General features: G+C 38.0%; 4 protein-coding genes across 8 annotated transcripts in view; 3 read left to right on the forward strand and 1 right to left on the reverse strand.

Annotated features, from left to right (window-relative positions):
- Positions 1 to 4,852, forward strand: part of Cad96Cb (protocadherin Fat 4-like Cad96Ca) — a 32,082-nt gene extending 27,230 nt beyond the window's left edge. For 2 of the 5 annotated variants that reach the window (XM_076123519.1, XM_076123547.1), the window contains 7 exons: positions 294 to 440; positions 816 to 1,012; positions 1,351 to 1,471; positions 1,736 to 1,905; positions 2,134 to 2,438; positions 2,660 to 2,898; positions 3,356 to 4,852. In XM_076123519.1, coding sequence (XP_075979634.1) covers positions 294 to 440; positions 816 to 1,012; positions 1,351 to 1,471; positions 1,736 to 1,905; positions 2,134 to 2,438; positions 2,660 to 2,898; positions 3,356 to 4,135 — 1,959 coding nt within the window. In that variant the 3' untranslated portion in view covers positions 4,136 to 4,852. Of the gene's footprint in view, positions 1 to 293; positions 441 to 815; positions 1,013 to 1,350; positions 1,472 to 1,735; positions 1,906 to 2,133; positions 2,439 to 2,659; positions 2,899 to 3,350 lie in introns of all 5 variants that reach the window. The other 3 variants (XM_076123528.1, XM_076123536.1, XM_076123558.1) reach the window with 3 other exon arrangements.
- A 2,335-nt stretch (positions 4,853 to 7,187) lies between these two features.
- LOC142978926 (uncharacterized) lies at positions 7,188 to 13,199 on the forward strand. Its single transcript, XM_076123570.1, has 6 exons — positions 7,188 to 7,345; positions 10,035 to 10,227; positions 10,464 to 10,741; positions 11,401 to 11,638; positions 12,073 to 12,255; positions 12,774 to 13,199. Exons 2-6 carry the CDS (start codon positions 10,035 to 10,037, stop codon positions 13,091 to 13,093), a joined length of 1,212 nt encoding a protein of 403 aa, XP_075979685.1. The 5' UTR covers positions 7,188 to 7,345; the 3' UTR covers positions 13,094 to 13,199.
- Positions 13,200 to 13,419: 220 nt separating this feature from the next.
- Positions 13,420 to 23,998, reverse strand: P58IPK (dnaJ homolog subfamily C member P58IPK). The gene is made up of 11 exons (XM_076123582.1): positions 23,779 to 23,998; positions 23,576 to 23,686; positions 23,013 to 23,107; positions 21,954 to 22,058; positions 18,262 to 18,462; positions 17,837 to 17,962; positions 17,418 to 17,642; positions 16,897 to 17,014; positions 16,490 to 16,622; positions 16,087 to 16,216; positions 13,420 to 15,956 (listed from the first exon to the last, which is right to left on the reverse strand). The coding sequence occupies exons 1-11, from the start codon at positions 23,855 to 23,857 to the stop codon at positions 15,804 to 15,806; spliced, it is 1,476 nt and encodes a 491-aa protein (XP_075979697.1). The 5' UTR covers positions 23,858 to 23,998; the 3' UTR covers positions 13,420 to 15,803.
- Positions 23,999 to 24,392: 394 nt separating this feature from the next.
- On the forward strand, positions 24,393 to 27,071 carry RpL35A (ribosomal protein L35A). Its single transcript, XM_076123596.1, has 4 exons — positions 24,393 to 24,501; positions 24,731 to 24,957; positions 26,079 to 26,309; positions 26,996 to 27,071. Exons 2-4 carry the CDS (start codon positions 24,733 to 24,735, stop codon positions 27,017 to 27,019), a joined length of 480 nt encoding a protein of 159 aa, XP_075979711.1. The 5' UTR covers positions 24,393 to 24,501; positions 24,731 to 24,732; the 3' UTR covers positions 27,020 to 27,071.
- The last annotated feature ends 736 nt before the right edge of the window (positions 27,072 to 27,807 follow it).

A 27,807-nucleotide genomic window follows, 5' to 3' on the forward strand; every position in this document is an offset into this window, starting at 1 on the left:
GTGTTACACAAATTATATTTATGTTTTTAGTGTAATTAATTATTCAACGTTTATATAAACTGCACTTACCATGAGACAAGACTTATTCGAGACTGGGCGTATTCTTGGTTACTTTTGGGTCAAGTCATATTTTTGTAAAGAATAACTTTCATTAGGCTGCTAGAACTTTGTATCCAAATTTAATCGATCATCAATTAAGGCGGACTTTGTTTAGCACGGGATTGTGGTCTACATGACTTCTGACTAGACTGGTCTGAGGAAGTCTAAGTACTAACATTATATTCGGTGTGTAGAACAACCTGCAGTTCTACGTGTCGGACCGGTCGTTCCTGGACAAGTTCGCGATCAACAGCGCGGGCGAGGTGGTGCTGCGCCGCGCGCTCGACTACGAGACCAACGACTCCTACCACTACCAGGTCATGCTTACTGATGGCATCACGGTCAGTACTAAGCATGTTATAAAATCTTAATTTCCGTACAAAAAACTTCGAAGCAAGTGGTGGAAAATTGTTGTGAAAATGGTCCATAATTTTGAGTTTTGTAAAAGGAGTAGCGATAAGGGCGTGTAGCTTTCAACGCTATTGCCAGTGGAGATACAGCTTCATTGACACACAGGTTGTTATGGGGTTGTAGTCAGGGACTGCCGAAGTCCTGCTGCAATCGTTATCCACCAGCTGGTAATCTAATCATTTAAATACTTTGTAAAGATCTCGATAGCCACATCATAATTCTTTTAACATTGTTGCATCTGTGAAAAAGCAAAAAGTCTTCAACTCGATTCATATTAATATCCTTCTGCTTATAATATGTTGTAGAACGACACAGCATCAGTGAACATCTCGGTGGTGAACGTGAACGAGTGGGAGCCGCGCTTCAAGTACCCGCAGTACGAGTTCCGCGTGGAGGACGACAGCGCCGACGACACGGAGCTGCTGCCCGTCGGTAAGCTCGATGTCTTTGACGGAGACAAGCAGGACTCCGTCACCCTCACTCTGAGGGGATCCGGCGCCGAGTGAGTATAGCATTGTGACTACCGACACATAGCACAAGATATTTTCTTAAGGTCTTTATCTTTATTGTTAGGCGTACTCAAGACTTTTAATCTAATCCCAGTTTTTGAGGCTCGTTCTCTGGTTATCATGGGAGCGCTTGAAACGAACAGTTATATGTTAGATACTCTTTTATTTGAAAAAAATTGCCTACCTTTATGGTAAAACGGCGTATTTTATGTATGTGAATAAAATTTTGCTACGTGCGTTGCTATGATAATTTTAATAGGCGTTTAGTATCGTAGCGTACCTTTCATATCTTATATTATTTTGTTAATAAGCCAATCATTTTATATTTCAGGATGTTGTATGTGAATTCATCAGGGGAGATGTTCCTACGTTCAGGCGCACTACGCATGTTGAACTCGTCTGTGCTACACGTCGTTGCTACTGCCATTGATTCTGGTGCTCCGCCTAGACAGGTATAATAATGTTTTGTTGTCAAATGGTGCTTTGTGGATAGAGAGTTGAATGGTAATCACGATTAAAGACTGATTTAAAGCTTTTTTATTGTCTTCTCGGTCGTTTCTTCTGATTTGTGGTTTAAGTTATCTCATTATTTTTCATTCAACACATTTTCTAAGAAGTTCAAACTTATAGTGATTTAGATTTATAAATGGTTGTAGACCTAGTAACTTAGTTGGCCAACGGTTTCCAAAATAATCGTTATTTAATATTGTCGTCAGACATCAGTGCCAGTAACAGTGCACGTGAGCGAGCGGCTCCTACAAGCGGCAGGTGGCGGCGCGGCGGCGGACGGCAGCGGCGCGGGCGCGGTGGTGCTGCTGATGTTCGCGGGCGCGCTGGCGGCGCTCGCCGTGCTCGTGTGCGCGCTGCTGCTGTACATATACCGAGTGTGAGTAGCAGTATACATACATTACTGTATTAATGTGAAATTGTTATTATGTGTACCTAAAACCGTGCCTCAGCTATCACAGCTCTTAGCTTTTATCAAACAATAGGTAATACTATCATGCGCTACTAACCACAAACACAAAACCATTCTCAGTAACAACCCATCCAATAACAAAAACATCACAAACCAATCCACACCCTGAAAAAAAACCGATTATCAAAATTTCAGTCGTCGCAGATCTAAACAAAGTTCGGGCTACGTGTCACACGAGAAGCCTCTGCCCACACCAGCGCCATCTGTCCCGCCCACACCTGCAGTCACCACAACTGCTGCAATACCTGCTACCGGCGTGTCTGGCACTATCGGCGCGACCGGCGCTAGTGGCGCGGCTATCGGCGCCGGCACACTGCGCACGTCAGGCAGTGCCGGGTCTCTGCTGAGTGTCAGTGCCGGTGCCAGCACTATACTCGCTAATTCTACTTCGAGTTTGGATCTACAGCATGATGCGCAACATAACGCGCATCATCATACTGGTGAGATTTACTCGTAAATATATTTTTTTCAGTTCATTTTTGCGCTTTGGAATTTACTATTCTAAACCTAAACCTACTATGAATGCATAGTTCTTTAATCGTATTTTACAAGGGTAATGAAAAGTTTTAATTACGACCCAACTTTGAATAAAAAACTAGTATAAAAAATATACTTGACAGAGTTATATCAGCACCATCAACAAATAACCGTACTTTGTCAGCAGCGGCAACAAACCGTCAATCCCAACGCTTCCCCCGCAGCAAAGTAGCGCCCCTAGCGCCCACACTGTCCCCCTCAGCGACCGGCGTCCCCCCGGGGGGCGCGGGGGGCGTGTCGCTGATGTCGGACCACCTGTGTGGCCGCGAGGCGGGCAGGTCGGGGGTGGCGTGGCCCAGCGCCACCATCCCGGCGCGCGTCAAGAAGCTCAGCTGGGACGACGCCGCACATGACCAACACAAGGTACACGATCGCTATACGAGATTGTATCACGTTTATTTTACAGGTAAAATGTAAAACGTCACTCAATTTTAAGGTGCTCCGAAATGACGATGATGTTAATTTAAGTACTTAATAGAATTGAGAGACGTTTCATGAAAGTGATAATGTAACAATAATGATATTCTTCTATGTAATTGACCAAAATGTAGTTTTTGTTTCATTACTTATCTATTCCCTACTAATAGTATAAAATGTCTAGCTTAAACGTTAACACGCATAAAGTATGCATACCGAACTAATATTGTAATCTACATAATTCAGTTTTGACTAAAACTTTCTTAAATGCTTTTCTTCTGTCTAAATCTGATCTATAGACCCTGACACTATTAGCGTTAATTTTCACTCTGCGTACTAACCCCACTGTGGTGACAACCAAGCAGTCCTTTAAGGCTACAACAGAGGTACCGTTGCAGGGTAGTGGGGAGGAGGTGACGGACGCCACCAACCACTCGGTCGGCGACCACATGAACCTCACCGTGTACTTCTGACCCGCGGGTTGCCGGAACAACCACCAGGGCACAACACGCAGGAGTACGGCCTACTACGCTCAGTAGGACAGGAACTAGCCAGGAGAAACAGAAATAATACCGGAGAAGCTCTTTCGGGAGTCACTTCTTCGATTATAGAGAGTCTTATGAATAGAGACCAAGATTTACCTGGTGAAGTAGCTCAGGACAGAGAGCTGGAGAACACAGCTTCTTCAAGAACCAAACAAGAAACACCTGTAAATACTCATCAAAATTTCCAAACTTCAGACCCTTTGAACACTATAGGCATACCCATATACAACAATCTAGCTGGTCCCTCACCATCTAACTACCCAACCATGGTGATAGACCACACCCAGAACCTTAAACTCACATCAAAAGATGTCCAGTACATGAACACTAGTCACAAAGTACCTACAAAACATTTGAAACCTCCAAATAAACAGAGTCAAATTAGGAACCTTCCGAGCAACCGTTCCTTTAAGCAGCCGAGTACTTATGCCTTGCCTGTTAGCAACCAAGGGGGGTCTAGTGCAAGGTCGACGGTGACACCTACCGCCCCCATCATGTACGAGGATTCAGACCCCTTACATCTTAGTGGTCCCCCTCCGGCGTACGCGACCATAGACCCAAAGAAACTCCGCACTAGACACATCAGACCCGTGATCTTCAAACATGGAGTAGTCTCCCGAAGATATCAATTGCTGTGATAGTTGCAAGGTGTTGGCAAAATCCAAAGAATGAAACGGTTGTGATAAATTTTGATGATTTTACCAATAGCTTTAGGACCGTCTTTTGATGTAGTTTTAAGAATATAATTATAGTTTAAATATTAAAGATAATAAAATGGGTGCTTATAGGGTTTAAGGGGAATAAAATTTCAGTAATATTATGATTATTTTGCAACGAATTTATAGTCTTCCTAAATCTTTAATGTTTCAGTTTTAAACTTGCAGTATTGCTGTTTTCCTATTATTATTTAAAGGTTCTGGTGTAATCTCTCGTAATTTAAGTTAGGCTGTGGTACATCTTCTACCATTCACCAAAAATAATTTAGTACATTTATTGTATGAATAGATTGTAAAGAACAGCTTTCGAATGAATTATTGTAAAGTAGTAAGTGTTAAAATATAACTATCATTATAGATTTATGTTGTTTTAAGTAGAAATATATGACTGGAATTATAAAAGAGATTTTTCACATTGACAAATCAGAAGTCCAAACAAATATAATAAAAAAATATAATCAGCTATTAAAATATTTGTAAATAATTAAATAAGGTAAAATAAAACTTCTTTATGGTCGTTCTAATGACATAAAAATGTTGGAAGGAAGTAAAAAGCTGGTACACACGATTATACAACATTTTATAACGATATTTATTAGACATAGACATGTACGAACTGTTATTATAATGTTTTGTTTATATTGATCGTTTTATTACAACTTCCCGGGACATACGAAAAAGCTTTGCGAGACATTCACCCAATATTTTTGGGACTTAAGTCCACAAACTTATCTTGCGGGATGAACTTCAATGCAGGATTGCTATTCGTAATGAATGTCAAACATTGATAATCTAGTAATTCTTTTATTTTTGTTAATGATTGTGTAAAAATCTACGTGTCTCTACAGTCTTACTGGAAGCAGGACAGGTCCAATTCGAATATAATCAATTTTAATTCAAACTTAGAATAAACTAGCCCGAAAGAGAAGGCGCGCATGACAATATAACTAGTAAATAAACGCTTAGAAAAATAATATGTCACATAATAATATTAAGGAGACGCTTAAATTGGAAACAGTAAAGGAGAGACTTAGTAAGAGAGATTCAAAATATTCATTGGTTTAAGTACCTACCTATTTACCATGAACAATACCTCATTAAATACAATCCCGTTACACTCGTGACCTTTACATATAACATATCGTCACATTAATCTCGATCGTGTCATAATAACATAAACGTAAGTGAAAGTGGAGCCTTGAAACACACGCTTCATACAAATACCTAATATACGAGAACTTTCATTTTGAGGAGAAATCGTAATAAAGGATATTATAATATGCACAGTGCCTTGTGTGAGACCTCACCGCACAAACACTAGGCATTTGACTTAATATTACAAGCACGATTAAATTAATTGAAGGAATCCGCTTCAATTAAGTAATTATCTGTGGGGTCATTTAGTTCTGTGGCAGTATTGACAGAAGGTTCTCGAATGAACTCTTTAGTGAAATTTAAGTGATAATGACCATTTGTTCTTAGAAAAACACTTTCCATTGTATATGTATTGACCAAGGTATTTTCCGAAATAACCCTATAAAATCATGTCCTTTTGTAGCTCTACATAGCAAGTAATCGTTCTCGTTAGATAGATAATGTGCAAAGACAATTATCAATGAAATTATCTAAGTATGGATAACTCATAACCGAATATAGAATAAACACTAATGCGGACATACTCACGGAGCCAAACAAGTATTCACTCGGGTCCCGACCTTGTAACGAAAGTGGTGTCACAACACGCGCGGCTCACAGCGCATAGAGTTTAGATCGCTATTGAGATGCACGGGAGCAACGCACGTCAGTCGCCGGTGATGCAACCTGTTATAACATTGTTGATGGCTTGTGACGAAACACGTTACCTATTGACGTTCAGTGTAACCATTTGACGACTAGTATTCAAAGTATCTATAGTCCAACAACTTAGTAAAGAGTCTTGGTACGCACGTTTGATCAAAATTATCGTTAAAAACGTAGCTGTATAAAACAGGCCACCGTCGGCTGCATAATTTGATTCTCCGGTATAAAGCGGTCACTATATATCCTTAATTCTGATCTTGGTATACCTCCGACAGCCGCGAAGCCTACATACAAGGATCTCTATTAAATGACTATAGGCTAAATCAGGTCAAAGTGATTTTGAAAACATTTCATATTTGACAGAAATTAGAAGAGATTTTTTTTGTAAAATTATAACGGTATTATACAATTTTATTTCAATACGCCATTGTCCATCATTCAAATTATAATTTCCGGATGGAAAAAAAAGAAATTTAAACGAAGCCTATACCCGAAGCCTCAGTATGTAAAGTAGGTTAAACTAAGTGGTTACGGTCTGAATATTACATGACGTTATGTAGGGTGGGTTAAAAACTAATATCGGCTTTAAAACCCGTTCATATAATAGCAGTAAATCAAACATTACAATAAACATGACCATGTTATTAGAAGTTATTCTAACACTAATAAATAAACGTACAAACTACAAAAAGTGATTAATGACGACCTGAATAACTGTTATGAGTAATGCATAACACTATAATATAAGGAAAAATAGTAGACTTTGATGCGGGTGCAATATTTCTACGAATACTTACGAAAGTCATTGATTAATTAATTGGATTATATTTCAGGAGGTGATGTTTCCTTATATTTTAAGAAAAAGTTTTTGTGTCGCAGTATAATTAGTTAAATAAATATAAATTAGACCAAGAACTTTGCTCTCCTGTACAGAAATATCTCCTATATAATAGGCGAAAATTTTAACAAACCAGGCAGTTCCACGGCATCAAACCCGAGACTTCGTATCAATGAACGTTGAATATGACTGCTCAGCTGCACAAAGCAGTCATTTTCAGACAAACTAGGACAACAATCAATAAATTAGTCATCACCTAGTACACTTCATGTATTAAGCAAAATAACTCACAATAATCTAACAACAAATATTTAAACGCACACCCCACCTCGCACTCCCACGTGGTAACGCGGAACAATTTCTCTTGGAACACAACTCGGCGAGAGCACGCCGCTCGCAGACGTGTACCGAACATAATCCCACATACTGAGCAACCGAACACGCTCAGTAGCAGTAGTCAGTGATCGTAATACGCAGTGTGGATACTGAGCAAGGTATGTACTTTCCAATATACTGCTAATAAATCTATTACGTGGTAATGAAAGTGTTAATTAATGATATGCATGATTAAACGTTTGTCGGTGAGAATAAAGACGTGTGTGAAATGTTTGTTTATTGTCTGTTTGCGTACTTTCAAATTAAACAGTAACAAGTATTATTAAATGGTTGCGTATGTTTTTTAAATTATGATTTATTTTCGCTTCGATGAGATTCGAAGTTCTGCGCGATTCTTTATGAAGTAATTAGTTTTTTTTTTATTTACGGTCGCGTGTAACTTATGAAAACCCATAATTAATCATTAAAATTTTTTGTCATTGGAACCCAGGACTCCTCATAATAAATACTAAAATAAAAAAAATCGTAGTGCGTAAAACATTTATCTCTAAAACCTTTTTACTTTCATCAAGATAACAATCATTAAGATAGCCAAGCAAATCATTACCGAGGTTTTTCCAAAATAGAAAAACATAAACAAAATCATGTTCTATCGACACCGACATCAGTCACAATTTGACAGATAAGCAGAGATGTGATAAGAAACAAGAACAAGCGGATTTTCCCGAAACAATTTGTTTTGACGCATTTCAAAAATAGTAATCTTTACAGATTTCAATTTTAAATACGTTTGTACAATAACGACAATGATTCTAATAATAGTGCTGCAAGTTCGAGCGGTGCAGCAGATAATTGAAGTCAATATAATAATTGCGGGCAATTTCATCGTCGCGCGTTGATGTCATTTCTACGACCATGTTTGTTTAAAACTTAAAGTTTGTAAAATACGCTATGGTGATATATGATTATGAACACACTTCAAGTTCATATTGCCAATAGATAAAGGACTACAAAACTTCACAAATCCGTTGACTATTAGATGACATTGGCGTAAAAAATCATATTATTACGAGTGCTTAAAGTCGGAACTAGAATATATTTTCCTTTCTTAAACACATAACAAAAGCATAAAGGGAAACAAGTTATTTACTAACATCCACGTAACAAGTTGGAAAACCCCAGAAGGCGTGTGTAAATAAATATCGCTTATAATCCTTGTTTCCGCGGCGTCGCTTTCACCGCGCGGCGCTGCGCCTGCGCCGCGGCGGTGTTGCGCAACCGACGCGGCGACTTGAACTCACCGTGACCTCGCACGTAATACCGATAACATTGTGACTCATCTTGTTTGGACATTACTAACAAATATTATGGTAAACAGTAAAATTTGAGACATCTCTATTTTGAAACAGTTCGGCTATCTTACCGATAGTGTTTGAATATCCTCATCAGGTCACGGATTCTATTCTCAGCATGTCAACTTCTACTACATAAAACGAAAAAAGTGCTTAGAGAGGTACAGCCTCAGACAACATACCCTTACAACCTGTCAAAAAAGCTATTTGACTTTAAATAGTAATAATAAATAAATAAATATATAAATATTATTGGACAACTCACACACGGTCATTTGATTCCAAACTAAGCAGAGCTTGTACTATGGTAACCAAATAACTGATAAACATACTTATATACTTCTAAATACATACTTATATAGATACATTAACATCCAGGCTCAGAACAAATACTCGTGCTCATCACACAAAGATTTGTCCCGGGTGGGATTCGAACCCACCACACGCGGCGCTACGGTTGTTGCGGCGAGGTGACCGCTTAAACCACTGCGCCAAACGTGATGCGCCACTGATCACAAGACGTTTTCTTTCGATAGGCCCGGATTGAAATCCTAAGAAATTTTAGAGTTTCGACATTGGATTGGTTTATACCATAATAAAATTTTTTCGTAATATGAAGGAAAGTATTCTTTATCTAATGAGTCATAACATGGAGGATGTTGGGCGTCATTCCACACTACTACAGTTTACGAGTTGTGAAAGTTTGAGATCCGGATACAAGATATCGCAACACCACTAACTGACTAAGTCGAAATGTGCTGCGATAATCATATTGTGTGGTTTCCATACAACTAAGTCATTAGTAGCATCGTTCGCCGGTAGTTAGGCATTACTGTAGAGGAGAAACTACATTTCCTAGATAATTATATTTAGACGTCGGTGTCTATTGTACGGAAGACGGAACTAAAGAACCGGGTATTGTATTAATTTACCCTGAGCACTTAAAAACATAATTTCTGTTAAATCTGGCGGATACCCTGCCGTCATATAAAGATACCTAGAACTCAAATATCCATGTAAATAACCAAATACCGTAAAATAACTAAATAATAATTTTAAAGTGGCTACATAACACATCTATTACATCACTCTTCAAAAGGAGGTCAGGGACGGAATACAAGACAATGTCCTGTAACTGAAAAACAATGACAATATTATTGTAACGACACGCTACATTACATGAATGTTAAACATTGTAACCCGAAAATAAAACTTACATAATATTGCAAGTATAAGTTTTACTTTACCACCTATACTTTTTTATGAATGAAGTTCATCAAGTTAAGCGTTTAACAAATTTAAATGTTTTACTTCATTCATAAAAAGTAGTCGACAAATTATTGAAAAAAAGGTTTCCCTGGGTGAGTAGTTTGTCGCTCTAGCCAGCGCCATCGCCTTGAACCCTCAAATTCGATGCAGTCAGACGCAGAAAAATAGGAACTGTGAAGAAACTGTTCAACCCGTTCTTACAAAATTATGATTTCTGCTCTTCCAGATGAAGTGGTTCCATGCAGCCGTAGCGCTGCTTATTGTATCATGTCACGTACATGCTGAAGACAGTGCAGAGGTGACAGACAGTACGTGTGGTCTGGACGAGCAGACGTGCGCGTTGCACGACGAGGCCGGCCCGTGGAGCGCACTGCTCAGGGAGTGGGCGCTCACTGCCACCGAACACCAGGGCAGACATGGTATGTAGCTTTTTACGAACCAACTACCTCTTGGGAACCTTCGTAATGATCTCTTTTTAGCTGAATGTCACCTGAGGCAGACAAACCTGAGGAAGAAGCTCATTCGAGAAGATGATTCCCATGTAATGATGATGGCATAATCTTAACGTTGTGATCAGACTCAACTATAATCAAGACATTGTGCCCCCAGCACATTGTACACCTTATTAATAAATATTATTATTTCTATTCCACAGGACGTATAATGGCTCTACCACCATCAAAAGGCTACTACGTATCCGACCGCATGGACCTGGCGCCTCCTCCCCCGCCGCCGCACCACGGTGGCCCCCCTCCACCTCACCACGGCGGGCCCCCTCCCCCGCACCACCACGGCAAGCTCCCGCCACCCCCCGGCGGTAGACCTTACGACGAGTGGCAGCACACGCCGCCTCCGCCGCCAGGACCTGGCAAGATCGTGAATAGACCTACAAACCCATACAAGGATAAGTTTAAACCAAGTCCCAGTTATAACGTGAGTATCTTCCCTTTTATCTTACTTAGGTTTAGAAAAAGCTTATTGGCGATTTCAATGTAGGATAGGAAGGTTTTTTATCAAATACAGTCATGTCCTTATAAATGCACAAGGCATACGAAGCTGCTTAAAAGACAGTGAAAAGTGAAACTTATCTTAGTACCTACATAGGTAAATTTTTTAGATGATGGTTTTCCTCTGTGCTGGCCCGATATTATCCACATCCTGTTCGAGTCGGGTTCAACGGCAGCTCACATTCATGCATAATCACGATTCTGCACAGTTACATAATAATATTACTAACGCAACCTACTTATTGCGAACGGAATATGACCACATATCCTTATTGACAGTGAATCAGTAACACCACGAACATCATTGAGAAACTGATTACCATGACATATTAATGACAATACAAGTATGCAACATGCTCTTCTTCTCTTTATCGTTACCGGTTTCGATATCCTTCACGTATGTATCTAGTCATTGTTACCTACATTAAATAACTTTATTTCCTGTTCAGTATAGGTAGTTCTAGTTATCAACATTGAAAGTGGTTGCATTTCGAGTCTACGAAGAGATTCAGTCCTTCATTGAAAATGTCCCGCTTTAACATTTAGATGAAACCTGTAAAAAGATTTATCTTTTTTTTTCTCCAGCCACCTCAACAACACAACCAGCCGATCCCCGTGCACGCGCCGCCGCAGCAGTACCCGAATCTTGTAGACCGAGTGGATGAGAACAAACCCACGCCGCAGAAGCAGGTGTCCGAGACCGACCTGTATCTGCTCGGAGCTATCGAGAAACTGGTGTACAGAGCCGATCTCATGGAGAAACGGCTCAGGAAGCTGGAGGAGAGCGTGCATTATCTCGTCGCTGGAGTTGATAAGAAACCAGGTAAGTAGTCTTACTACTCGTTACTTTTTTAGATTTAATTGTAGATAATATTTCTAACTTGCTTCTGCAAGTGCAGTGAAGTTTCTTTATGATATCAATTTACATGCGAAAAAATTTTGGAAGTATTGAAAGTGTAATTTTCTCATTAATGTTACACGATTTTGGCGAATAGATTACGAGGCTATCATATTATAGAGTGTATTTTATATGGTCTACAAGACGTAACGCAATGACTCAATCCTTTGAGGATGGATTGCAGCATTCACAATGCTACAATCTAATTTCTACCTTCCTTTTACGATAAACAGACCATACTCACAATCTTATCTATGTGGGTGGTCTCAACCGGATATGGAATAAATGACAAAATGAATAATTACCAATCACTTTCGCCATTCATTCGAGAGAAAGCTGTTGTTATGACATTGTTGCAGAGCCTTGTGTGGCGAACTTCACTCGCGTGGGTAGCGGGTGCTACCACGTGTCCTCGGACACTGCTAACTGGAAGGGCGCTAACTACGCGTGCAGGAAGCTAAAGTCGAACATGCTGGAGCTTGATACTGACAAGGAGAGAAAGAAGTTGACGTCTGCGCTGCTCAGTGAAAAGAAACTTAGAGGTACGTACCAGTTCTAGTCTTGTTCAGACTATCGCAGTTGTTAATACAGACAGGAACAAACAGATAGATTTTCCAACGGATTCAATTCCTACGTGGATAAAATATTTGCGTATTCGTAGATTTTCGTCTATGGTATCTCTTGTCTCTTGTCTCTTGTAAAAAGACAACTCCCGCACTAAGAATTGCTCTTGTGTCGCGGGGACTTTTACAAACATACAAACAACGGACACAAAGCACAACCAGACCCGAAGCAATTATTTGTGGATCGCACAAATAATTGCTCCGTGTGGGAATCGAACCCACGACCTCCCGTTGCAGTGGTATCGGCGTGGCGGCCTAAACCACTGCGCCACGGAGGCAGTCAAGAGGTATGTGTCACTAAAGTAATTTTCAAAAAGTAAGCCTTAAAAAGGGCTAATTGGTCTGGCTCATTTTGTCGACATTGTCTGAGGGGTTTAAAGCCTCATTCGTCAAGCGCGAATGCATTATTTTTTACTATTCTCAAATTTTTATCACAGGAGACGACTTCTGGACCGGCGGTCTAAACCCAGGCCTTCTCTGGATCTGGTCGCACTCAGCTCGTCCAGTAGTGAGCAACAGTACTTCAGCGAACAACACTCAAATGGCCACCATCGTCGGCGAGGGCCGCTGCCTCGCCTGGGTCAACGACCCCGCGGCTAACACCTACGTGTTCAGAGGCCAAGACTGTGCTGTTAAACATAGATATATATGTGAGAAAGAAGAGGACAAAGCTAAGCTAAGTAATGAGATAGAAAGAGTAGCAAAGATGTTAAGGGAAGAGGGTAGGAAACCAAAGATCATGTGGACTGATGAATGATGTGTGTTGAGTCAATTATTTATTTATGTAAGTAATTTATAGTAGTTTTAATGATAATAATACTTATTTGCATAAAGCATAATATAAGTATAATAAATGTTTAAGTTGTAAATGTATTGCTTTTTATTTCTCTTGAGTTGTGTTTGAAATGGTAGTGTGAGTTTGAGATCACGGGTTCTGATCGCACAGTGTGGTTCATAGCTTTGATGGTCTACAACACTCTCTAATTATATTGTTCGTCCCGGCCCACCAAACCTAATCACATGTGCACATATTACATACGAGGGAAGGGCGCATGATGTAAAAAATAAATAAAAAAACACAAACATTTTACACTATCTTATATTCCTATAATATTTACAAAGTTATAAGAATCACAACAAAATAACTTATTAATAAATAAATATTTATTTATTTATGGACTGCTAAGACCTCGTAATGCAAAATAAAGCTTACATTTCTGAACGAACAACAAACGTTTGGACCAACGTTGGCCAAACGGTCGTTCCGTCGTATATCTGTAGAACTGACCATTATTTTACTACAAGCGAAAAAAATAGGTGAATTGGAACGTGTTTTTTTCGCTAGAGTAATATTTATTATATTATATTGTGATTAAAATGGACAGTATTGTTTATAACAAGGACACTTGGTAGTTTGGTGTACATTTGGTAAGTATACGTTATCCTCGGCCAGTACACACTTGACACTTGAAGAAATTAGTTCATTAGGTGGCGCCACTTAGTTAAGAGGTAATTAATAAAATTACACATGAAATTGGAAACTATTTAGCGCAATTTTTGTGAAGTTATGAAGTGACAAATTCTTGCCAAGTGTGTTAAGACCTTTTGGTTTCAGTAAGAGTTGATAAATACAAAGATATGAAGCCAAATCAACCTTAAGCGTAGTTCCATATAGGCTTATATTGCGTGCTCATTTAATATTCATTCGAAGGAAGATTCTTTAAACAACTCTTACTGAAGGGATAGGTTACAATTCTGTGTATTATTTTTAGTTTAGAATAAGATTTTAGTGCTAGCTTTACGACTGCCAGATAAGAGCCGGATAACTATCAGAAAAATACAGAGACGGCAAATGTATGAACAAATCTGTCAGTTTTCCCCTTGATAAGTTAACCGGTAGTTATCTAGAACAGGTAGAAACGAACATTACAAAAGCAAAATTAGTATAGGTTTGCATGATATTTATTTTGATATAAGGTTTATTTGTTTATTTGCCCGTCCTTTGTACTTAGGAACATAGTTAATATTTTAGTATGAGAAACAATCCAATCATTAGTTATCAAAGCGTTAAATCCCGCTTTTATTGTTTTAGCAAATTATCTAGCGTTATTAAGTGAATTTATTAACATTAAGCATTATTTGGAGATCAACAGTTAAATTTTCAATCCATATTTAGCTATTGTGAGGCGCTCATTGTTGCGGTAAAATGTGGGGCAAGCAACTTTTGGCGCGGTCACTTTATAGATGGGAAGCCGTTTAGTTTTTGTGCTGAGCGTCTCCGAAAGTAGGAAAAGTCGGTCCCAATTCTTGTCATTGAAGTCTTCAGGCGTCATTCAGGTGACTATCAACCACACGATATAAAAATAATATTTGAGTTTAAATGAATGTCATGATTTCCTGCATTAACAAATGAAATTAATTGAGGCAATACAAAATGTTGTAATACCGTCTTTTTTATATAAAATACAAAATAATTGGCCAAGTAATAAATATTTACATTATAAAGGATCTTTTAAATGTCGTAACTTCTACAAGTTATAACAATTATATTGAGAAATACGACTCAAACGCGTTACCATGAAAAAGAACAATAATAATATTATAAAAAGTGTTCATTCTGTTTATCCATTTCTCACGTCAAAACCGGATGAACCGATTTGGGTAAAAATGGCAAAGTTAATAGCTGTTTTTTAACATAAGAGGAAAAATGGGAACCCATCCGTGGCCATAAGTTAGTAGATAACATGATTTAATATCAGTAAATAAAAGAGGTTTTGAAACAGTATCGCGTTTGAATCAAATTCATCAATAATTGTAGCACTGTATAATCGTATGGACAATATGCAATTGATATATTTGTTTGAGTATATCACAGACATACAAACATGATTGATTCATTGTTGTGATCATAGACGCAGTCTTCACGATACTATAGTCCTACAACTTAGTAGAGAGTCTCGTATGCAAGGTTTACGGCTGGCGGAGTGATCATCAATGACCCGCAGACTTATGCAGCTGACGGTGGTCTGTTTGGTACAGTTACTTTTCTTTTCAAATGCCTTCAGAATATAGGTAAATGGTGCATGCCAAGGCTCTTTATTAAGTTGTTAGACTATACTAAGAACCTGTATGGCAAAACATAATGTAACTCTCTTTACTTGCATGCTCGTAATGTAACGCTGTTGACTCAGAAGTTTAACATCGTGATATTTAATAATGGTTATTAGGGGCGTCCGTAACAAAGGGATATAAAATAATTACACATAAAAATCACGAAATTTTGAACGTTAAAAGATTTCCCGTCTGAAATTCGGACTCGATACAGACAATAAATATCTAAAAGTATTTACTGTATATGAGCGTTATTGCCGTCCTCTGTACACGTAGACACTCCTTGTAAAACTGGTCATTGTCAACAGCGTATAAAGTGTTGTTCCCACCAGTGTTGATAAGTGGGGGGGGGGGGGCTAGTTGAAGTGGAACTTGAACTGGAAGGGGCTGCCGTGCTGGAAGTGGTGGAAGGGGTTGTGGAAGGGCCCGCCGCCGCCGCGCTGCGCCTCGGGGTCCAGCGGGTCCGAGCCCGCGTCGAACTGAGCGCGCTTCTCCGGGTCCGTTAGCACCTGGACAGAAGACATTTGTATTTTTTGTGACGGTACATGGATTTTTTGGGTATAATATGGCAATTACTATAGACTATCTATAGAGTAGAGTAAGTACACTATACATTTTAAATATATAAAAATATTGTACCTCTTTAGCGGCGGCGATGTCGATGAACTTCTTCTCAGCTAACTTCTTGTCGTCTCCCTGGAAGTTGTCGGGGTGCCACTTCTGCGCCGCCTTGCGGTACGCCTTGATGATCTCCTGCTTGCTCGCCGACCTGCGCATGGACATATGATATTAGTTTAAATTCGTGACTGGTATAACTATTGACTAAACGTGTGGATGCCAAATGTAACACAAAATACAGAAAACGTTCAAAATGGAAAATTTAACGGAACAACTGAAATTTCAAATATTTATGGCTGAAATTGAAACCATAAACAAAAGAACAAAAATCGTCGTAAAATATCGTAAGGAGTAGATTTTCTTTTTACAAAATGACATGAAAGCATGTAAAATAAAGTAAATATAAAAAGAAATGTTACTGTACCTCTTAACACCTAATATCTTATAGTAATCTCTCTGCTCAGACTGTTTCTGCAGTTTCTGCGCTCGACTCAGTCCGTCCTTTGCTCGCTGTAGGCTCTCCTCTATCTCTAAGGCTTGCTTGAATGCGTGGATCGCTGCGGAATACACACACATTCATATAATGAAACGAAAGTATCAACCTCAAACTAATACTGAGAATTCCTAACAAGAATACTCTATTATGTTCTGATAGTTCGGCTTGTGATCTAGAGTATAAAAAATTCAAGAAATACAAGTTTCATTATAAAATTTGATTTATATTGTTAGTTTTGTTCGCAAGTAAGTTTTCATAGTTCACGTTAGTTATCTCAACGAGTATACATATACCTACTCAAAAATGTTTATGTACAGTAAAGAAGTGTTATTTACCATCATCGAACATGTCAAGTCCGAGCAGCGCATCTCCCTTGTCACACAATATCCGCGCGTCTCTCTGTAACTCCAGCGCACTGCCACAAGCTGCTAGCGCTTCCGTAAACTGCTCGTCCTGTAGAACCACACACGTAAATATAAGTAAATTTTGGTACTTAATAACAGTGTGTTAATGCGGATTCGGATGCTTCGGATTTAAAAATAAACTTTGCGTGAGGTTCTAAAAAAATACTATTATATGATAAACATTATTTTAGTTAGTGGGATTAATACGGAAACAACGCCTGTAACGTATGCGCCTAAGAGAAAAGCTATGTTTCGCCCCAACCACTCTGATTTATCCACACAATACATAGTGACTATTTTAACTTAAAGTATTTCATACAGTTTTTATTTCGCCGTTAATTTGTACAAACATTTCTCGCGCGCTCATAATCGTACGTGCACGTACACGCACAACATAACACACGTACACGTCGTACACCCTACTACAAAATATGACATCATATAAAACCTACCTTATTCAAACAGCTACACATCCACTTCTTGGCCTCGAACACCACGAGCGTGACCTCGTCCTCTATCCGCAGCACCTTGTTGGCGGCGCCCACGCAGCCCGCGTAGTCCCGCGCCTCGCTCAGCTGCTCACAGTCCAGCAGGAGTTTGTCCACCTTCTTGACCTTCTTGTAGAATGGGAAGCACTTTTTGTGTTCTGGATCTAGTTTTAGACATTCACGGATTTCCTACAAATAAAAGTAAAGATGTTAATATATTTTTTTAAATGTCAGGGAATTTAAAAAACTATGGATATAAAGAACCACTAGAACCGAAAGCGAAACAGCAATTTAAAGATAATAAAAAACACTTGGTACAACATGTAAGATCAAACCCTACAGTGGGCCGTGGGGTCAATGACATGGTGGTTGTATGTGTTTACCTTAAGTGCATCGCTGACGTGTCCCAGCTGGTACAGTAGTGTGGCGAGCCGGTAATACCCGTCTGTGGAGTCCTGCTGCAGACGGTTCACCGACCTGATGTCTGACACCGCGCTAAACAGATCGTTCTGGCGACAAATGAGAAAAATCATTAGTAATTCTAAAAAGCAAGCAAGTTGACAGCTAACTTCAATTTTCCTTGTATGGATTTACACCCTTTTTATGACTTTAGGTTTTAAGGCTGCGACAAGAACAGTCAGCTCCACAATAAATTTAACTCAATACTGACTAATCCCATTAGTTTCCAATCAGAATGGGGAACGAATTATTGGCCAAAATTTTGTTTCTTCTGCTATATCTTTTATACCCTGTAACACATATGAAATCTATGTCAACAAGCCAATAAGTTAAGGTATCTAGTACTGACCATAGCTATATAGCACTCGGCCCGCAGCTGGCGGAGCTGCGCGGACCACGGCGACACGTCGAGCAGGCGCGTGGCGAGCTCGGCGGCGGCGCGGTGGTCGCCGCCGCGGTAGTACGCCTCCACCAGGCGGAGGTCTTCCATGTACTCGTCGATGCGGTGGTACTGGTTGATCGCCTCTTCGTTGTATGGGTCCGCATATGTCTACAACAATTAACGTATTTAGTACATGATTTCATACTAATCCATTTTGTAACCGAAGGTATAAGGAGAGAGTTTCCAGATAGAAGAAGTCGCTCTGCCAGACTTTTCGTCCGTATCTATTGAACTAATATTTATGTCATTTACTTGACTACACCGGGGATACACATAGGCTGCTCCGCTACTATAATGTGTTAAATGTATATGTAAAAAATACACAGTATCTCTAACTGTCCTGAACAATTTTTCGACAAACTGCAGAAATTATTAAGCTACTTTTGGCTTGGTAATAGATTATAGGTATTACGAAATAAACAGAACATAGAACAGGTCTACACGGACGTGTTCAGCAAATGTCTAATTTAATGATGTTGTCAAAAAAACACAATGTTATGCACTATGTCAATATAATTTGGACTTTTAGATACAGCTGTTTAATTTCCCACAGTACAATGTGTTATAATTAGTGAGACAAGTGTTGATAACAGTATTATTACGCGCCTATTCATAGCTATTCTATAGCAATATAATAACCGCACGTATTTTATGATAACAGGAAGGAATATTGCAAAACTGAATTCGACATAAATTAAAAATATAACTGTAATATTTTATGTCGCGATTCCGTAAATTGTTATTCTTGTGTAATATCCTATTTATTTTCATCCTGTTATTCTGTACTCATAGTATTTTGTTTATTTAAACCCTGCAAATCTTACCCGCATCGACTCAGCCATTTTCGCATGATAAAAAAATAAAAAGTTACACAGAATGGTCCATAATTGAATAGTTTATCGCAAAACCATTAATATAACGTTAGCGCGACAACGACATGACTATTGTATACTGACCGACACCTCAGATCCGAACGATAGATAACAAAATATATCGCATACTTTATTATAACAATACTTTATGAACAGCTAGTCATCCATTTAAATAGGTAATTTGATTTTATATTCTAAGTAATACGAAAATAAATGAACTAATATGTAATAACGGGCAAGTTATTCATACCCCAGAAGGTTACTGTTCACTTACTGACAGAAAATTCAACGTCTTGCCAGGTATCGAACCTATGTGCTTCCAACAATAAATTCTTACGTATATTTAGCGATAATTTATCTATTCAATAGCGTTCTTTTATATGAGTTTAAACGCTAACATTTAATTCAACATGTAACGCAATTAACTAACGTTAAATGTACTCCGAAACCGGGCATTAGTCGTCCACATTTTTTATTCGGATGTTTGCGAATAAAAAAATATGAAAAGTCCGAAACCACAACAAACAATATAACACTGGTAGATACGGGTGATAACGTGATGTAATATTATACGCTGACGTGTATAACTACGATACGTACACGACCACACGTGCTGCAATATCACTCGTCGCATAATAAGTGTAGGAAGAGAGGTAAAATACTGTGCTTAGCTTAATTACACAGGCCATCATTTTAACATGTTACTTTACATTACAAGTGATGGTTTAACTTGCCCTCTAAAGATGGGTCTACAATAGAGGAGCCACGGCATAAATGCGTCTAGTGTGGACTGATTCACAAGCAACAAATGTGCGCGCTCCTAAAAAAATGCAGCGAGCCACCTTTAGGACCAAATATGTAACGTTTATCTTGATTATGATCACGGCTTTATAACTTAACCACCCTGACAAAAATAACCGCAATATCGCTATATACTTACAGTATTACCACCTTGATAAAAGCTAAGAGTTAATGAGTTTTATGGCGCGAAGAATACATACGGAAACCATTAAATTTACAATCGAATCTAACGAAACTGCGGATGGTACAAACAATTTCTCAATAAAGCATCAAACCGACGACCTCGTAGCAAGCTGAGCGATGTAGCGAGCACCAAAACCACTGCGCTACGACCGTCGTCGTATTACGAACAGTATTGTAATATTGAACTAGTTTTCACGAAAATTCAATTCAGCAGTTTTTGCTCCATTTTTTCATAATACATCGGCAACTCAATGTCAAGGCCGTACGTACATTTACTTAAACTTCACTATATTTGAAACATTTTCTATTACAACATAATATATTACACCATGGTGTACGAGGCATTCGAGGCAATACATTTATTACTTGCAATCATTTACGTAAGGGACTTTAAAGAATGCAACTGAGAAAGCCTAGTCGTATTGATCTCCCACGCAGCCTTATGTGCTTGGAATGTTGCGCAGGCGCTTCTACCTGTCAAAATTAGGAGTAGGAATTCTGATAACAAAGTTATTTATAATCTGCAAAGACGATTTCGAGGACCGAGTAAAGAGGAGAAATATTATGGGAATAACAAAGAAATCTCCAAAAGCCGAATTTCCTATAATGCTTATATTACGAGAATATACATAATTATAAAAGGTAACAAAAAATAACCCGGAACTTTTTTGTAATTACTGTAAATTTAATTAAAATTAGGGCCCTAGAATTTGTCTATCCGTTCAAACTTTTAGTTCAGAATAGGTACATCCCACCAGAATATAAAACTACTTGTGGGTATGACGGCACTGATGAGTTGCACACACTATCGTAAAACCAGAACTAAATCCTTAGTTAAAACATGAAGAATTAACTAATAATATATAATTTGTCTCACTCAATGTTTTGCTATTAATCAGTGACTATTACATAGTTTCTGATAAGATTGCTAGTTTTTACAGTCAGTCTCAGTGGCGCGAGTGGCAAAAAGTTACGATCGATGTCATGGTTAAATAAAAACTTATAATTGAATGATTTTCAGTAGGAATTTTGGCTGATGTAACTTTACCAATGTTTTACATGGATTAATTAAATTGCGTTAAATAAATAATATCGACCAGAGAATCAATTAGGAAAAATCTTTTCAGTAATGACACACTGTTTGCATAAAGGTACATTTTATTGTTTTCTTGAAATTGTCTCATTTAGCCTAGAAACATAAAACTTCAATGAACATTTGGAAAAATAATATCTCGATGATTCGGCCCAACCGTTGTCAAAGCATCACACATTATTTTAAACTTACATTTCGTGTTTGTTTTTAATTAGCGATTAATACCTGTTATCAGTGACTAATAAGTTGTATTGAACAAAGGGTTAATTTATCTTATCAACGCATTCACTCATTAATATTGACGTCAAAATGCTAGAATAATACATCCGCGCGGAAATCGGAGACCGATCGCGCTAATTTTTTTTTTCAGACGAACATATTTTCAAAGTTTGGCGCGGCCAGAAAGACTAACACATTAGGCAGGAGACTTTATGACAGTTTATGATACAGATAGATATGAGATTATGGGAATAACAGTATTCTTTTAAACTAAAAAAGTTCAAATGGTTTGAACAATAATCAAAAGTATATTTTAATAAAAATTCGACATAGGTAATATCTTTTTCACATATTATTATCATTGTTCATTTTCGGTACACTGTATTGATCTTTACGACCTATAAGATAAACAGTATGGATAAGATACTCACGACTTGTAGATAGTCTTCTTTGGCGTCCACATATTGCGCCAGTTTCAGGTACACATTAGCTCGCTGCAGGCGGGCCGATGTAAAGTCAGACTTTATCTCCAATACCTGTGACAAACATGCAATTAAGGAATTTTAATATGAAAGTAATTCTTTTCGCAAAACTTTAATGGCTAAATGGTTTAGTAAGATTCGATAGCATATTGTGACCACATGATTAAATTATTACTGGCCAGTAGCAAAATGGGGTGTTAAAGGAGATCGGCAGATTTCGTACAGCTTAAAGTTTGTGTTGTTTCGTAACAGAATTTGTACCACTTAATAAGGGGACTAAGTCACTTATTTTTATTTGGGAGTATTATTTTTAGAAGTCCGGATTAATTAGAAAGTATTTGTTTATTTAAATAATAATTTTTAGTCTATGGCTTAGATTTGTTGACAACTAAAGAAAAAGAAAATCTCATGAGACGTCACTTTTCGTCTGACGTCTACGCATCCGCTAATTTGCTGTTGTTTTGGATTGTGGTTTTGACAGCTTCTGAGCAATTTAGCGAACTATCGGGGCTTCTAAAAATGGACATAACTTTTACCTCCCAACTTTTAAAAATATAAGAATTTTAAAATAAGCTTGTCTATCATATTAGCTACCAATTAAAACAAAAAGTAAACCTAAACATGACATTTTATAAGCTGTATGAATGCTTCATATAAACCTGCCGTTCTCCTTTCAATTGAATTATTTTTTCCTCAGTGTTGAAGGAAAATATGCATATTATAGTCTAGTTACTAGTTTTTTGAAGAGCTCTCATGTGACATGTAGACCATATCAAATTAATATTAATTATGATAAAATAATTAACACATCTCATATTATATAGAGCAGAAAAGTAGTTTCATCTTAAAAATCACTACAATTAAATTTTCTTTGCTCAGTCTAGTTTCACACAATCTCAAATAAACACATGACTTGATTTGATTTAAATACTGCTTCATAAATAATTGAGTCTAGGTCAGCTTGTGTGTAAGGTGTCTTGGACAGGAAATGCTATTAAAATATATTACCTTAGTAAAGTCTTGTAGTGCAAACTTGGCTTTACCAAGTGCATAATAGACCGTCCCTCTCTTGAAGTATGTGAGGTAGTTGTGTGGGTCACCCTCTGTCAACAAACATCACCGGTTAGAGCAGAGAACAAATAAATTAACCAGTATTGTGCATTGCCAAAATGTCACTTATAATGTGTTATGTTGTGCACAGCTGTTTAACACTATTTGTGGACACACTCACTTTCTATACAATGCATTCATTTGTGATACTATCATTAGTATAGGTAAATAAAAATTTGTTTAGACATTAATTTATTTTTAAATGGGTCATAATTATATTTTATCTGTTGACTTAGATTAGAGCTGTAGAAGAATAGTTGGCACTGAACTAGAATATAGTTCATGATGTTGTTATTATATTGGGTTAGCAAGTTCCAGAATTATTCCTGGTGTTGATATATTAGGAATACTCATTGTATATGTTTAGGTAAACTTATCAGGTGTAAAGGCTTGGGTACGAATGCTCTTGAGTGTACACAAGGTCATCGAAGTACACGTACGTAGCAGTAGCAAGCACTTACCGACGGCTGCATGATAGTGTGTCAATGCGTCCGAGAGCTGCCCCCGCGCCAGAAAGTCCCGCCCCAATTCCAAGTGCTTGTTCACCTCCGCCGGTGTAGCACACTCTGAAACTACATACCGACAAATCAAAACACATACTTTCACACAAAAAACAACAAGAATATCATCAAAAGTGCAGGTTAAAATCGTAATAAATACACACATTCTAACACTACTTCTAGCACTAATAAGACAAGGCATGGTGTGACTTTGTTCCAGTTGATATTCACTAAGTAGTCCATTATTATTCTATAATTTAATTACAGCAGTCTTTACGAATAATACACGATAATTCGATTTCAATACAAAATAATTATTTGACAGAGCCACAATCCATCTTTCGTTCGTCTCTTTTCGTGGTTTTTTCTGATTGGTCCAAATCAGACAACGAGGAAAGACATCTGAGTGTAAATAGTTGCCATGACGAGGGCAATGTGTCATTTAAAAAACTTAATTAAGTAAATAATATTTCTGAACTATATTAAAAATAGCAAATAAACAGGTACCAGAAACTTCTAATTAAAAATAAAATATCTTGAAAATAATTGTAATTGATAATGATGGCATAAACTTTAATCGACGAATAGTTCATTTCTAAACGATAGTAACAATACCAGTGGTAAACTTTCTACTAAATGGTAACAAAAGTGTTTGTAAAATAAATTGCTTAATTATGTGGTGTTCGCTTATTCATGAATAGGTTGAGCATAAATGTTAAACAGTTACAAAATAACATTAAATGAGAAAGCATGAAAACAATATATCCACGTTTAAAGAAATTTATTTTTTTTAGCTACGAGGCCTATTTTTGGATGTAAGAATTTTTTTGATTAGTGCTGGCAACACCGTGTCCCGTTCTTTCATTTCCAAAGGAAAATAACAAACGGTTGGTGTGCTAAAATTTGTTATATTTTTCGTAAAATATTCAGTTTGAATGAAAAATAAGTGTAATTCTTGAAAAATACATCATGGCCCTCTTCTCCGGCGTATATAAAAATGTTAGATTTATTTTATTCAAGGAGATAAATCGCGATTAGTGTCGGATGTCAACATAACCTATCAGCCGTCTGAGTTCGTGGTTGTGTACAATTTTGTAACTTTGAGTGGTGTTTTAGGAATGGCTGACGCAGCGCCATCGACAGCGCCCAAGGCGAAGGCGCCTAAAACCAAGGCACCTAAAGAGAAGGCCGCCAAGGCTGCCCCAGCGGCGCCCGCGGAGCCCCCGAAGGCGATACGCAAAGTATCGTCTAAGCCCCGTCACGGCAGGCTGTACGCTAAGGCCGTGTTCACAGGATACAAGCGTGGTCTGCGCAACCAGCACGAAAACACAGCCCTGCTGAAGGTAAGGAGTTACCTTTACTTTCTAATCTTTATGTGAAAATGGTTTGCTAGTTAGTGACAGGTTAGTGCTGGTTATCATTGGTAAGGTTATCATTACCATGAGGGTTATAAAGTTCTTATAGATCTTGTTTGAATACAACAATACACTCAATAAATGAATAAATACTTTTTTAATAGAAGATGTAAGGCAGCTGTAATTATCAAAAGTAGGGTTATTGCTCACTAGTTTGCCTTTCAGGCTTTATGAGGTATTGTTTTGATTGTTATCATGAAACATAACCTCTAAAAGCTTTTCAGTACTATCTGTTACTGCTAACTGCTACTGAAGTAGGCACTTGCCAGGTAACAGATTATGAAGAAAAAGTTATTTGAGTTAACTGCCTTTCACTGATACAATGACTACAATAGTAAAAAGAGTTAAATTTGTTTTGTAAATATTGAGTTTTCATATTCTTTCACTTAATTTGATGCTTTGCTTCGTAGCTCATCTCGCACTCGTCCCCTAATAATTGATATAGGGAATGTCTTGGTTGATGCTATTCTTGTTTGCAAGTTATAAATCGGTTGCAGACAAAGATTTGTGACTATGTTTGATTGATTCTTGCCTTCTTATGATGATTGCCTTGATGAGGGTCAAGTTCAATGGCTTAGCGTGAAAACCAAACAGAATACGAAATAGTTGGTTAGTTAATGTAAATGAGAATCCATTACTACGCTAATACATTACATTACCCACCTGTTACCCTCATCCGGTTTGAAGTTTTGAGTTTTGCGGCATGCAGCATGAAAAAGTGCCCAACAATTTCCTTTATAAGTCAACGTAAAGTATGTTTTATAAATCCTTGTTAATATTAGCCCTTTTATTTTACACAGTACATAGTTTTAGCAGACCAATAATGGGTATTACACTGCCACCAGTTCTAAAGAAAGTTCACATGACAACTTTAAAATATGGAGTGTATCAATGACTGCCTTATTTAAACTAACAATACTAAGATGATGTCTAGACATTTGAAACCTGAACCATTGTGTGGACAAAATTTTAACTGATTATCTACCGCCTACAGGGACCAAAGCCCCTTTGCATAACATCAGCAATAACCATTATTCTATAATTTCCAGATCGAAGGCACAAAGAGCCGCGACGACGCAGTGTTCTACGCCGGCAAGCGTTGCGTGTACGTGTACCGCGCTAAGAAGAGGACACCGATCGCCGGCGGGCCGCGCGGGAAGAAGACCAAGCTGCGCGCCATCTGGGGCAAGGTCACGCGCCCGCACGGCAACTCCGGCGGCGTGCGTGCTCGCTTCAAGTCCAACCTGCCCGCACAGGCTATGGGACACAGAATTCGCGTGGTGAGTACATATTCTAAGGAGTAGTAGGGGATGCATGAGAGGAGCTTCTCTGAAGCACCCCTTGGAAATAGCTAGGTTTGGTAACACAGAAGCTAGGCCAACCATTCTTTTCTCCACAATGTTACAAACTTTGTGGAAAGTGTGGGAATGTAGTCATTGATTGTCAGAAGGTCATCTGGGAATTTTTACTTATTAAAGGCTTTATCACAGCCTCTATAGTAACAGGTGAATCTTATATTTCATCCAATTTTGTCGAGTTTGTCTGGTTCTGTGCATTAGTATAAATCAATCATGCTAGTATATGGAAATGGCCATACCTAGAGATGATAGCTTTCTAAATAACTATCTCAGGAGTAGACAAATGAGGGTACTGCTATCTTTCTTTTATAGACTATTTCTTATTTCCAAACATAAAATATTTAATTCATGGGGTTCAAGCAAAACTATGCCACTTGCACCACCGCTGCAGATTTCTTTACATTGATATCAAATAAAAAATAGTATTATCATAGGAATGTTCAAGTTACACACTATATTACACTGTTATAATAAAATTCTAAATGATGCTTAGACATTTGAAACCTGAATTTAATGTGGACACAATTTGACTGATATTTCTCACCACAAACAGTCATAGTTAGTTGACATATCTTCGTAAACTAATATGTAATGTTTGTTTGTTTCAGATGTTGTATCCCTCCAGGATCTAAACACCTTCCTGATAAGTAAGCTAAGCGTAAAATAAAAACCCAAAAAAATTTACTACTGCTTTTTATTTCATGTGTTTTGTTACCCTGACAAAATGCCTTTAATACCTGAAGTGAAAGGCTTGCAAAGCCTTTACGCCTAGACTATACGTAAGGGAAGTTGGTTACACATACACAACAAACCCTTGTTCATAATATGGCATTTGTAAAATACAGGAACAGGCTATTGTGCTTAGTTCGCGTAGAAGGCTGATTAACTATCTGATAGATATTTAGAAGAGGTGATATCGGGCCTAAAAGACGCATGTTTCGCAATTAATTACAAGATTCATGTATTGCGAGTAAACTGCCAAATACGGACGCTTACCGAGCTCGGGGCAACCATTACTATATAGTATTCACTAACAGACTTTTATGGAATCGAATTAGAGACCTCTATCAACAATCGCATAAAATGGCAGCAGGTTCCCTAAAGGTTTATGTTTTTAAATACGTGAATTTTTTATCAGGCGCTGATTGGATGATAACGTGGGTATGACAGGTCAAAATAATACCTACCTGCGAATACGTGCATGCATTTAAGATGTAGGTAGGTACTGGGAATAACAGAAATAGTTTTATTGCCAAGAGGAAAGATTTGTCGGCTGCTAATTATACAAATATTTATAACAAAACATGATCGTCGTCCATGTTTAGGCAGTCTCAATATTATTCCCAATCCCATCTAATAGAGGACGAGAATGTTACCATGTGCCAGGTACGTTACTCGAATTGAATTCCAATAGTGATCG

This window comes from Anticarsia gemmatalis, chromosome 2 (genome assembly GCF_050436995.1).
Source record: "Anticarsia gemmatalis isolate Benzon Research Colony breed Stoneville strain chromosome 2, ilAntGemm2 primary, whole genome shotgun sequence".
NCBI classification, from domain to species: domain Eukaryota; kingdom Metazoa; phylum Arthropoda; class Insecta; order Lepidoptera; family Erebidae; genus Anticarsia; species Anticarsia gemmatalis.